This window comes from Salvelinus fontinalis, chromosome 5 (genome assembly GCF_029448725.1).
Source record: "Salvelinus fontinalis isolate EN_2023a chromosome 5, ASM2944872v1, whole genome shotgun sequence".
In the NCBI taxonomy this organism is placed as follows: Eukaryota; Metazoa; Chordata; class Actinopteri; order Salmoniformes; family Salmonidae; genus Salvelinus; species Salvelinus fontinalis.
This window is the reverse complement of record NC_074669.1, coordinates 42,156,655-42,170,676: the sequence shown is the minus strand read 5'-3', so window position 1 is coordinate 42,170,676 and position 14,022 is coordinate 42,156,655. Positions and strand designations below refer to the sequence as shown.

Sequence of the window (14,022 nt, the reverse complement as noted above, 5' to 3'; positions counted from 1 at the left end):
GGGTCAGTCATGGTATAGGGTGGCATTTCTTTGGGGGGCCGCACAGCCCTCCATGTGCTCGCCAGAGGTAGCCTGACTGCCATTAGGTACCGAGATGAGATCCTCAGACCCCTTGTGAGACAATATGCTGGTGCGGTTGGCCCTGGGTTCCTCCTAATGCAAGACAATGCTAGACCTCATGTGGCTGGAGTGTGTCAGCAGTTCCTGCAAGAGAAAGGCATTGATGCTATGGACTGGCCCGCCCGTTCCCCAGACCTCAATCCAATTGAGCACATCTGGGACATCATGTCTCGCTCCATCCACCAACGCCACGTTGCACCACAGACTGTCCAGGAGTTGGCGGATGCTTTAGTCCAGGTCTGGGAGGAGATCCCTCAGGAGACCATCCGCCACCTCATCAGGAGCATGCCCAGGCGTTGTAGGGAGGTCATACAGGCACGTGGAGGCCACACACACTACTGAGCCTCATTTTGACTTGTTTTAAGGACATTACATCAAAGTTGGATCAGCCTGTAGTGTGGTTTTCCACTTTCATTTTGAGTGTGACTTCAAATCCAGACCTCCAAGGGTTGATACATTTGATTTCCATTGATAATTTGTGTGATGTCAGCACATTCAACTATGTAAAGAAAAGAGTATTTAATAAGAATATTTCATTCATTCAGATCTAAGATGTGTTATTTTAGTGTTCCCTTTATTTTTTTGAGCAGTGTAATTGACCTCATCTGTACGCATTTAAATAAATTGCTTCTATCAATGGTACTGTGTCAAGTCGACTGTTATCCTCTCACCCGTCACATGGAAAACTATTAGCCTAACACATCGGTTAAGATTATTCCATTGAAGTGTTTTGAATCAAGATGTTGCTAGAGTTCCCTTCCAAGTCACCATCACTCAAGAGCTTTTGCAGGAAGAAATATTCAGAGCCACGACATGCAGCAGAAGACAGGGTGTTATCCCACTTACTTCCTCTTTAATTAGTGAAACCAATTCTTCATACGAGCTACGAAGCTATAATCATTCAAGTGAACTTTTCATCATGAGTAGCATGAGCTGGTGACATCACCAGCTCACCACTGAAGGTTCATCAATCCAAAACGAACAGTCTATGAGCTTTACAATTCTAGAGGACTACAGCAAACAAAATGCTTTATTAACAAACATTTCCATGTGATCATGAATCCCAAGGCAAATAGAACAGTAGATAAAGTGCCTTAATGCCAACAGAAATAACTTCCCTATGTGCCAATACTGCACAGCAGTAGAAGGGAGAAACGTTAGTAACGTGACCAGCTCGGTCTCAGTTGAAGGCCCCAGCGTCCACATAAGGGTAGGCCAGGAACTGTCCTAGTTTGTTTCCTTTCTTGTCGTAGTGAAGCATGCGGAAGCACCGCTCACAGAAGAGACACGGGTCATTTGGGGCAAAGGGATCATTTGTGGTTAACCATCTGAAAATAAAAGTCAAATTAGTACACTGACAACTTGTAATGAATTAAAACTAATGTACAGTCAATTATTAGGGCAAATTTTTTTTTTGGCCAGGTCATGTAAAAAGGGAAAACTCAGAACCCAAGTAATTATCTTTTATTGTGGGCGACATATTTTCTCTACACACCTGCCGATATAGACGTGACACACGGCGCACTTCCTGGTCATGACCCTGTGCTTGTGGGTAAGGAGAGGGTACAACTTCCTATCCAGGCAGTCATCCTTATGAGCCAGTCTGGAAACATTGGGCAGAGATAAAATAAAAAACATGTCCACACTAATGAAACCTAGCCAACACAAGCTGTACTGAGCTAGCCTTGTTACGCATCTACCATAGTGACTGGAACCTTTCACCTTTATCGTGGAATGGTCTCCAATGCACTTTAAAATATGATGAATTGGTGCCTCAGTGCCGGGGTGTAAAACTCATTCCATGGAGGGCCTAGTGTTTTTTGTTTTTCCTTTTAATGAAGACCTGGACAACCAGGTGAGGAGAGTTCCTTACTAATTGCTGACCTTAATTAATTAATCAAGTACAAGGGAGGAGTGAACACTCGGTCCTCCATGGAATGAGTATGACCCCTGCGCTGTAGGCCTAGGGCACTTTTTTCCCAAACTCGGTCCTCTGGACCCCAAGGGGTGCACATTTTGGTTTTTGCCCTAACACTACACAGCTGATTCAAAAGATCAAAGGTGGATGATTATTTGAATCAGCTGTGTAGTTCTAGGGCAAAAACCAAAACGTGCACCCTTTGGAAAACACTGGTCCAGGGCATTTTACTTAAGAATGTCTTAAAATGACAATACATGAAAAGCAAAACACTATCATTTTTTTATGGATGTATTCTGTATTAAACAGGGCTCATCTGGAAAAGAGACCTTGATCTCAGCCTTGACTCCCTGTCAAAATAAAAGGTTAAATAAAAACTGTTGAAAAGGACAAAGTGATGGGAAAATATCTGAGCCAGCACAGTTTGGTAACAGTTTTACTGGCATCACTGAGGCCTTCTTGGAAACGTCACGCCACAAAACCAGCCTTCATGCACAGTTAGTGCCTCCAGCAAAGAAAACCAGTCAAAAGAATGCTAAAACTTGAATCAAATCAGTCTCAGAAAGCTTAAAAGGCTGACCTACAATACAGATCAATTGGAAAGCCTCAAGGCTCTTTATCATGTGAGTGAATTGATCAAAGAAATGACTTGATCTTATTCATCTAGAAAGGGCAGCACTTTCCCCTGACCTGCTGTCTTACAAGAAATCTGACCTTCACAATACTGATATGAGTAAGGTGAACGGATTTCTGACACATTGATTTCTCATAGATACAGCAACATGTTTTGGCTCTGTAGTCGGCACTTTGGTTTTTAAATTATTCAATAACTGAGGTTAAAGTGTAGACTGTCAGCTTAAATTTGAGCTTATTTTCATCCATATCAGGTGACCTGTTTAGAAAATAACACACTTTTTGTACATTCGTTAAGTACTTAGACCCCTTGACTTTTTTCATATTTTGTTAAGTTACAGCCTTATTCTAAAATTGATTAAATGTGTTTTCCCCCCCACTCAATCTACACACAATACCCCATAATGGTTTTTAGAAATGTTTGCAAATATATACAAAAAAATGTAATATTAAAATGTACATAAGTATTCAGACCCTTCACACAGTACTTTGTTGAAGCACCTATGGCAGCGATTACAGCCTCAATTATTCTTGGGTATGACGCTACAAGCTTGGCGCACCTGTATTTATGGAGTTTCTCCCATTCTTCTCTGCAGAGCCTCTCAAGCTGTCTGGTTGGATGGAGAGCGTCGCTGCATAGCTATTTTCAGGTCTCTCCAGAGATGGTCAATCGGGTCCAAGTCCAGGCTCTGGCTGGGCCGCTCAAGGACAGGTCCCAAAGCCACTCCTGCGTTGTCTTGGCTGTGTGCTTAGGGTCGTTGTCCTGTTGGAAGGTGAACCTTCGCCCCAGTCTGAGGTCATGAGCACTCTGGAGCAGGTTTTCATCAAGGATCTCTCTGTACTTTGAGCCGTTCATCTTTCCCTCGATCCTGACTAGTCTCCCAGTCCTTGCCTCTGAAAAACATCCCCACAGCATGATGCCACCACCACCATGCTTCTCCAGACGTGACACTTGGAATTCAGGCCAAAGAGTTCAACCTTGGTTTCATCAGACCAATGAATCTTGTTTCTTATGGTCAGGTGCCTTTTGGCAAACTCCAATGGGCTGTCATGTGCCTTTTTCTGAGGAGTGGCTTCCGTCTGGCCACTCCACAATAAAGACCTGATTGATGGAGTGCTGCAGAGATGGTTGTCCTTCTGGAAGGTTCTCCCATCTCCACAGAGGAAACTCTGGAGCTCTGTCAGAGTAACCATCGGGTTCTTGGTCACCTCCCTGACCAAGGCCCTTCTCCCCCGATTGCTCAGTTTGGCAGGGCGGCCAGCTCAAGGAAGGGTCTTGGTGGTTCCAAACTTATTCCATTTAAGAATGATGGAGGCCACTGTGTTCTTGGAGACCTTCAATGCTGCAGACATTTTTTGGTACCCTTCCCCATATCTGTGCCTCAACACAATCCTGTCTCGGAGCTCTACGACAATTCCTTCAAAGTCATGGCTTGATTTTTGTTCTGACATGCACTGTCAACTGTGGGAACTTATAGACAGGTGTGTGCCTTTCCAAATCATGTCCAATCAATTTAATTTACAACAGGTGTTCTTCAACAAAGTTGTCGAAATATCTCAAGGATGATCCATGGAAACAGGATGCACCTGAGCTCAATTGAGTCTCATAGCAAAAGGGTCTAAATGCTTAAGTAAATAAGGTATTTAAAAAATAAAAAAAAGTATTATACATTTGCTAATATTTTAAAATGCCTGTTTTCACTAATGTCATTATGGGGTATTGTGTGTAGATTGATGAGGATTTTTTTTTATTTAATCCATTTTTAGAATAAGGCTGTAATATAACAATGTGGAAAAGCACATGTTGACAAGATGTTGGGGAATCACTGAAGGGGAATATTAAAATTATCTGTTTAAGTCATTAGTAAAGAACACACCGTTAAAGAGTACAATTATATTTTATAGGTGGTTTTAAGCCTGTCAATCACTTATTGCTTCATAAGCAGAAACATTGTGGGTGCCCAAGTCATTAAGCATGTTGTGAACCTAGGGTCACCCTAAGTTCATATCATTGAACGCATTAAGGCGTTATCTGTTAGACGCCTAGAGTTCCGAGCTTGCAGACACGTCTCTGCTTGTAAATACCCCTGCTTGTAACCTGACACCCCCCCCCCCCCCGCACCGCTACCGCCTGTATATAGCCTCGTTATTGTTACATTTTTTATTTTATTTAGTTGATTTAGGAAATATTTTCTTAAATCCTATTTTTCTTAAATGCATTGTTGGTTAAGGGCTTGTAAGTAAGCATTTCACAGTAAGGACTACCCCTTTTGTATTCGGCGCATGTGACAAATATAATTCGATTTTGATTTGACACACACATCCCAAGAACCCATTGGCTCTTGTGTAGAGACAGAAACAGAGCGGGGAGAGACAGCTCGAGAGAAAGATTTCATTAAAAAAGGTAAATAACATTTTCTTTAAAAACTTTTATTTTCTTAAATCTTCAGTACAGAAATGTAAGCATACATATTACAATTATTAAAGTTTTCTATGCAATATTAAAAGACTGTTCTTAGAAAAGACTGTTCTAATTACTGTTCTTAGAGAAGAGCATGTCCGTCTTTGACCTGGGACTGACTGTAACCGAACACCACCGCCACTTGCCCTCCTACCCCTTGTACAATACATAAATAACCCTTGTACAATTTATAAATAACCCTTGTACAATTTATAAATAACCCTTAGCCTCCTACCCCTTGTACAAGGTATAAATAACCCTGTGAGCTAACTCTCAGCTCATTACACACCACCTTGTGAAACACATCCCAGTCCTCAAGCCTGTATTCCACTCAAGGTTTGGTCTGTATATTCTTCTCCTTCGGCTACAGGCTGGGTAATCAAACGCCTTACCCCATAGCTGTCCATTAGACATAACCACTTGATCTCCCAGCACCGTTATGAGTAGTATTTGGGTTCTGCACAAATGTAGAAAACTATTTTTTGTAGTATTGATTTATACTAAGCCCTTTTTCTGTTGAAGCCTGCATCCTACTTCCGATGTTACGGTCATCACGTGCGTGTCTATAAGTAACAACTCCATGTTTTTCTTCTTCTTTAGAGTTTTCTGTTTCTCTCGCGAGGTTTCTTCTTGCTCGCAGTGTTCACAGGACAAGCTTAAGACTGACTTATACACAGGCAAACCTATCCAGGTTAACCAAAATGGCGCCGTCAGAGAGGGCTGCCTCGCTTCTAGGCCTTAGGAAACCATTTTTTTATGTATCATTCCTTACATTGTTAGCCCAGAAAATCTAAAGTGTTATTTCATACAACCAGGAAGAACTATTGGATATCAGAGCGACATCAACTTTCCAGCACTACAACCAGGAATACAACTTTCCCGAAGCGGATCCTTTGTCCGAACCACCCAGGGCATTTGAAGTGATTCCAGAGGCTGACCCAAAACAACACCGCCGGAGAAGAGGTAGACGGAGCGGTCTTCAGGTCAGACTTGGGAGGCGCGCACACCACCCACCCACCGCTTCCGAGTATATTACTTGCTAATGTCCAGTCTCTAGATAACAAGGTAGATGGAATTAGGGCAAGGGTTGCTTTCCAGAGAGACATTAGGGATTGTAACATACTGTTTCACGGAAACATGGCTCTCTCGGGATATGCTGTCGGAGTCGCTAGAGCCACCTGGATTCTTTGTGCGTCGCGCCGACAGGAATAAACATCTCTCTGGGAAGAAGGTGCCGGGACTGTGTTTCATGATTAACGACTCATGGTGTAATTGTAACAACATACAGGAACTCAAGTCCTTCTGCTCACCCGACCTAGAATTACTCACAATCAAATGCTGACCGAATTTTCCTCAGTTATTGTCACAGCTGTGTATATCCCCCCTCAAGCCGATACCATGACGGCCCTCAAATAACTTCACTAGACTTTATGCAAACTGGAAACCATATATCCGGAGGCTGCATTTTTTGTAGCTGGGGTTTTAACAAAGCAAATTTGAGAACAAGGATACCTAAATTCTATCAGCATATTGATCACGCTGGAAAAGCACTGGGTCACTGCTACTCTAACTTCCGCGATGCATACAACACCCTCCCCCACCCTCCTGTCGGCAAATGTGATCGACTCCATTTTGCTCCTCCCTTCCTATAGGCAGAAACTCAAACAGGATGTACCTGTGCTAAGGACTATTCAACGCTGGTCTGACCAATCGGAATCCACGCTTCAAGATTATTTTGATCACGCTGACTGGGACATGTTCCGGGTAGCTTCAGAGAATAATATTGAAGCATATGCTGAGTCTGTGAGTGAGCTTATAAGGAAGTGTATAGGAGATGTTGTACCTACTGGGACTATTAAAACCTACCCAAACCAGAAACCGAGGATAGATGGCGGCATTGACGCAAAACTGACACTGCGAACCACCACATTTAATCATGGAAAGGAGACTGGGAATATGGCCGAATACAAACAGTGTAGTTATTCCCTCCGCAAGGCAATCAAACAAGTGAAATGTCAGTATAGAGACAAAGTGGAGTCGCAATTCAACGGCTTAGACACGAGACATATGTGGCAGGGTCTACAGACAATCACGGACTACAAAAGGAAAACCAGCCACGTCAAGGACACTGATGTCTTGCTTCCAGACAAACTAAACACCTTCTTTGTCTGCTTTGAGGATAATACAGTGCCAACGATGCTGCCCGCTACCAAGGACTGTGGGCTCTCCTTCTCCGTGGCCGACGTGAGTAAGACATTTAAACGCGTTAACCCTTGCAAGGCTGCCGGCTCAGACCGCATCCTCAGATCAGCTGGCTATTCAATCTCTCTATCCCAGTCTGCTGTCCCCATATGCTTCAAGATGGCCACCAATGTTCCTGTACCCCAGGCGGCACTGAACTAAATTACTATCGCACCGTAGCACTCACTTCTGTCATCATGAAGTGCTTTGAGAGACTAGGCAAGGATCATATCACCGCCACCTTACCGGCCACCCTAGACCCACTTCAATTTGCTTACCGCCCCAATAGGTCCACAGACAATGCAATCACCGTCACAATTCCCTATCCCATCTGGACAAGGCCATGCAGCCGAAACGCGGTTTTTAAACAACTTTGTTTCTATTGAACATGCCATACTAATAAAGGCATTTTAATTAATTATATGAAGAGTGCCTTGGTCCTCCTTTTTGATGACCAATTTACACCTTTTACCAAAGAGCACCTTCTATCTACCAAAATATACTATAGTGTACCTTAGTAGCGCTTCCCTTCCTCCTCCTTCACCTATGTAAGAATGCTGTTCATTGACTACAGCTCATCATTCAACACCATAGTACTCTCCAAGCTCATCGTTAAGCTTGAGGCCCTGGGTCTCAACCGCGCCCTGTGCAATTGGGTCCTGGACTTCCTGACGGGCTGCCCCCAGGTAGTGAAGGTAGGAAACAACATCTCCACTTCGCTGATCCTCAACACAAGGGTGTGTGCTCAGCCCCCTTCTGTACTCTGTTCACCCATGACTGTGCGGCCACGCACGCCTCCAACTCAATCATCAAGTTTACAGACGACACAACAGTAATAGGCTTGATTACCAACAACAACAAGACAGCCTACAGGGAAGAGGTGAGGGCACTCGGAGTGTGGTGTCAGGAAAACAACCTCTCTCTCAACAAAACAAAGGAGATGATCGTGGACTTCAGGAAACAGCAGAGGGAGCACCCCCCTATCCACATCGACGGGACAGCAGTGGAGAAGGTGGAAAGTTAAGTTCCTGGGCATACACATCACGGACAAACTGAAACGGTCCACCCACACAGACAGCGTGGTGAAGGTGGTCACCTAAAACCCTCAAACTTTTACAGATGCACAATTGAGAGCATCCTGTCGGGCTGTATCACAGCCTGGTACGGCAACTGCACCGCCCTTAACCGCAAGGCTCATCAGAGGGTGGTGCGGTCTGCACAACGCATCACCAGGGGCAAACTAACTGCCCTCCAGGACAGCTACAGCACCCAATGTCACAGGAAGGCCAAAAAGATCAAGGACAACCACCACCCGAGCCACTGCCTGTTCACCCCGCTATCATCCAGAAGGCGAGGTCAGTACAGGTGCATCAAAGCTGGGACTGAGAGACAGCTTCTATCTCAAGGCCATCAGACTGCTAAACAGCCATCACTAACACAGAGTGGCTGCTGCCTAAACGACTTGAAATCATTGGCCACTTTAATAAACAGATCACTAGTCACTTTAATAATGTTTACATATCTTGCATTACTCATCTCATATGTATATACTGTATTTTATACCATCTATTGCATCTTGCCTATGGTCACTCATTGCTCATCCATATATTTATATGTATATATTCTTATCCCAAAGTTATTTTTACTTTAAAACACATTTCTTTATGTTCAACAAGTTCACTACACATCACCTGAGAGGATGTCACTAAGAGATCAACAAGTTCAAACTTCAAACGCATTTTGTACTTCAAAGAAACAGGTGTACTGTCAAGTTACGGAATGACACACTAAATATAGTGAGAACATCCAGAGAAGATGTCATTAAGAGGTCAACCAAAAGGACACAGCAAAGCACATCAATCCGTTTTTGACAGCAACTGTCTACTATATTCGCTCTTGCATATGCTGTTTGTTTTGATTGTGTTTGAGATTATTTTGTGCCCAATACAAATTCATGGTAAATAATGTAGTGTGTCACTTTTATTGTAAATAACACAATACATTATTTACCATGAATTTCTATTGGGCACAAAATAAATCTGAAACACAACCAAAACAAACAGCAAATGCATCCCAAAAATGTGTAGAGGCACAAGTTTGATATAGTCATTGCGTGCTATGAACATGAGACCAAATACTAAACATTTTACGTGAATTTGTCACAATACTTTTGGTCCCCTAAAATGGGGGACCTATGTTCAAAAGTGCAGTAATTTCTGAATGGTTCACCCAATATGATTATAAATACCCTCAAATTAAAGCTGACAGTCTACACTTTAACCTCATAGTTGTATCATTTATAATCCAAAGTGCTGGAGTACAGAGCCAAAACAACAAACGTGTCACTGTCCCAACACTTTGAGCTCACTGTAGGGGGAAACGACACACCAAGTCAAAGCTCAAAATCCAGGTATCAATATGGATGACAAAATACGACCTCTGACCTGATATCGGTGATGATGACAACGTGCTCGCAGTCTCCCTGGTGACAGAAGAGGTAGGGGTAGCCCACCTTCACGATCAGGTCGTAGAACCTGGTGTCCTCCATCTTGGCCTTCTGGAACGTGGGAAAGTCTCTGGTCTTTGCCCAATCAATGGTGGTCCTGGAAATATAGTACAATGCAACTTTATTGTCCAATTTGAAAAGTACAGTAGAAAGTAGAAGGAGAGAAATGAACTCCAACACCCAGAAAATACACTTTGGAAATCTAAAAGCGCAACAATTTAAGATTTTACTGAGTTACAGTTCATATTGAAATAAATAAATTAGGCCCTGGTGGACATTCTTGCAGTCAGCATGCCAATTGCACGCTCCCTCAAAACTTGAGACATCTGTGGCATTGTGTTGTGTGACAAAACTGCACATTTTAGAGTGGCCTTTTATTGTTTCCCAGCACAAGGTGCACACGTGTAATGATCATGCTGTTTAATCAGCTTTTTGATATGACACCTGTAAGGTAGATGGATTATCTTGGCAAATGGGAGAAATGCTCACTAACAGGGATGTAAACAACTTTGTGCACAACATTTTAGAGAAATAGGCTTTGTGTGTATGAAGAATTTCTGGGATCTTTTATTTCAGCTCATGAAACACGAGACCAACACTTTACATGTTGTGTTCATATTTTTGTTCAGTATACTTACTAGCCTTGTCTGCGAAATTATTTGATTATACTTGGGCTTAAAAGGTTGTTTCCAGTTCATCAATAAAATGCACATGAATATCCATTAGATATAGCAGATACTGAGCAAATGGCTAAGTGGATGTGAGGGGAGCATGGAGAACGTATTTTCCTATTTCCAATGGGTCTTGTTTGACATTTTAAGAAACTGGATTGTAGCCCATTACAACCTAACATCTCTGTTGATTCCGCTGACACATCCCAAAGGTTAACCCAGGCATATAGTTGAGTCTGGGTCATAGTTAGGCAAACCGAATGCAATATTCTGCACCTAAAACCTTCCCAAATCTCCACCTCCGATCCAATATAGAGTTCTATGGCTGAAAAAAGTATTGTCTTAATACCTTGTGGATCTGCCCCTACCTCTCACTCTCTACACTAAATGTCTCTGCAATATACAGGCCTGGCTTTTGTCTTTTTCGGGTTACTCTCTGGCTTCTACAGGCCCATTTCCACAGATGTTCTCTCACAGGATCAGGATCAGCTAAGGTGAGAGTTCAAGTAAGCCTAGTCTGAAGTGTTCAGTCAGTCCAGTCGATGTAGCCAGAGGGGATGACGGTTCAGTCAGTCCAGTCGATGTAGCCAGAGGGGATGACGGTTCAGTCAGTCCAGTCGATATAGCCAGATGACAGTTGGATGTCAGAGAAAGCGAGAAAGAAGAGAGAGCTACTTACTCGCTCATGTCCTGACACTCAGGGTGACGCATGTCATTGTAGAAGACCCCTTCAAAGTAGAAGAAGGCGGATTTGAAGTGATCCTGAAACAGACAGTGAAAAGGTTCACCCAACACCGACATGATGATCAAGTCATATTATGTAGGCTTATACTACTGAATGTTTGGTTTTGGAAGTGGGGTGGTAGCGTCTAACATTTGGATTCATTAGTTTGTTGTGCACTGCTCTGCGATGTAAGGGACGACTTTTTAAGACAAACTGTCTAGCGACTATGGATTCACATTCCGACGGAAGCCTAGCGTTTAGAGCGTTGGGTCAGTAACTAAAACGGCTGCTAGTTCGAATCCCCGAGCCGACAACGTGAAAAACCTGCCTATGTGCCCTTGAGCAAAGACTTTAACCCCAATTGCTCCAGGGTCGCCGCTGATAATGCCTGACCCTGGCCGTGACCCCAATCTCTAAAGGGTGTCTCAGGGGGAGTTGGGATATGCAGAAAATACATTTCCATTTCACACGTGTATAATACACACTGGTACATGTGTGAAACAGGGAAATATAAGCACCCACCTACCATTACAATAGTATGGTTTGAGCATGTCTCTTTGTGTGCGTGTCACCTTGCTGATGAAGTCCGGTGCCATGTCAGGCGTGTTGCTGAACTCTCCAAAGACCTGCAGGTCACTGATACAGCAGATAGCGTCCCTCAGGTCCACCAGACTATGGGAGCCCAGCATCTGAAGGGTCATGTGGGGCCTCACATACCTAAACTGGAAGAGAACGTACGTTATAGGGAAATAATACAAGCTCTAGTATGCCCTTTAAGCCAACAAGAAATGGGTATTCAACAATGCCATGGTACAAATTAGATTAATAGGCAAAGATAATGTACATGTCTTACAAAAGCACATCTATTGTTGTGTCTAATGATGGAGATTGTTGGAATTAGGCTTTCCAACTTTTGGTGATTCTCACAAAGACTTGGAATCGAAGAAGTGAAACTGCACGTACTCTCTCAAATATGGCTGGGTAGAGAACGTTGATGCTCAAAATTATCTCCCCTTCTGGCACCAAGTCAACAGGGTCCTCAGGCCTTTTACCCACCGCTAGGCTCTCCTAGAAGATCAACCACCACACACACACACACACACGTCAATCAAATTTCTTAAAACAGCCCCCTCTTAGCTCTTGTTGGTCGTGTTCATTAGGCACCAAACTGAAGAATACGACCCAGGGGTCTGGGTGCGTAGACTTCCGGGTGTCAGTCACGCTACAGGTTAAAGGTCACATCAACAGGTTATACTCTATGCAAGTGACCCATTGTTTTCCAAGCAGTAGCCATGAAGTTTTTGAACTTTTGTAGGCTTTTTTAATGATATTCAATGGGCAAAAAATGTGTGCAGTGGTTTGCAACGCAAATGCCTGGTAGAAGTAAATACATCCTCAAACACAAATATAAGTTTATATATCTTAAATTACTTAAATAATATAGTCATGAATCCCACGGAAGTAAAACAAAAGGGGCGGTTACTTTCACAGGGTATAACTAACCAGTTCGTCTTGGTAGTGGTCAACTCTGCTTATCTTATCGATCCTCAGGGTGCCTTTGTAGTCCTGCTTCTTCTTCCTCTGTCTGAACATTAAGGCAACACTTTTTTAATGTAGTGAATGAGTAACTGTCTGTAGAACATGGAATTGGTGCATTTATCATGTATAAATGGTCTAGGATATCATTTGTATAGTGAAAAAGTGGTAATGTTTTACATTAGTGTTTGAAGAGTGGGGTCAGGTGGCACAACGTTGGTGTCAAGAGGCTCGTCTTCAGCTTGACAGCGAAGAGTGTCAACGCTAGGAAAAATTCAACAATGTGAAGATTACAGAACAAATGGGTCATTTGACAGCAAATGGTCTGAATCTTCACTTTATAAAAACCATCTCTGATACCACTCGTTTTGACCAACATTCTAAAATGCGTCATAAAACAAAAACAGTTATATAAGTTATATCCCTGGTCCTCTACTACAGACGCTGAAGTTCAACAAACATCTTATTATTTACAAACGATAACTAGCATATTGAAAAGCTACTGCTTGTCAACTAGACTGACACAATGGCTTTTCAGCTACCTAACTAGAGTACCAAATACACTTATAACTACCCCTTACTGTACAAACCTACAGATAGCTTTCAGTTCATCCAACGTTTCAGGTGCGATTCCCATCTCCTTTGCAAAGTCGGCATCGTCAGTCTCTTCGTATTTTTCCTCGTAGGAATAGTCAATTGGTTTCAATTTCTCAAGCCATGCTGTTCTGAATGAGCCAACGTGGAATGGTTTGGTATTTATGTCTTTATACTCAAAAACTGGAATATTTTCGGTCACGTTTGAGCTGCTGCTCGCCGCCATTTTTTCATCTAAATGACGTCAAAATTCCCAGGTACCGCTGGGTAATGAAGTGTCTCGAGATGGGAAAATACAAGGGAAACTACCGATTAATTGAGTTATTTTACACTGGCCCGGGTTGAACCGAGCGAAACCCGGCACGTCATCCAGCGAAAGCGGGGAGGGAGGAGTGCCCATCTCAAATGGAAAAGTAATCTGCGCTGCTCGGTCATTTTGTCAACATAGTGCAACATCTCTTTCCATGACTAGTTTTCATTGGGAGGGCAGATAAATCATTTTTATACAAAGCAATCACAGAATCCTAATAATTTATACACGTGCTTAATTACGTCACTTTTGCATTGCGCCGACTTCACCATAAGACAGAGTGGAGCAGCCAGGTTCCAAATCGAATG

The 14,022-nt window shown here is 43.0% G+C and overlaps 2 protein-coding genes across 2 annotated transcripts in view; one reads left to right on the top strand and one right to left on the bottom strand.

The window, feature by feature from the left end:
* Positions 1 to 14,022, top strand: part of sh3gl2a (SH3 domain containing GRB2 like 2a, endophilin A1) — a gene marked incomplete in the record, with an annotated part of 696,881 nt that overhangs the window by 547,871 nt on the left and 134,988 nt on the right.
* On the bottom strand, positions 952 to 13,689 carry snapc3 (small nuclear RNA activating complex, polypeptide 3). The gene is made up of 9 exons (XM_055923486.1): positions 13,401 to 13,689; positions 12,991 to 13,074; positions 12,778 to 12,859; positions 12,238 to 12,342; positions 11,847 to 11,996; positions 11,230 to 11,312; positions 9,818 to 9,976; positions 1,616 to 1,723; positions 952 to 1,448 (listed from the first exon to the last, which is right to left on the bottom strand). Exons 1-9 carry the CDS (start codon positions 13,628 to 13,630, stop codon positions 1,301 to 1,303), a joined length of 1,149 nt encoding a protein of 382 aa, XP_055779461.1. The 5' UTR covers positions 13,631 to 13,689; the 3' UTR covers positions 952 to 1,300.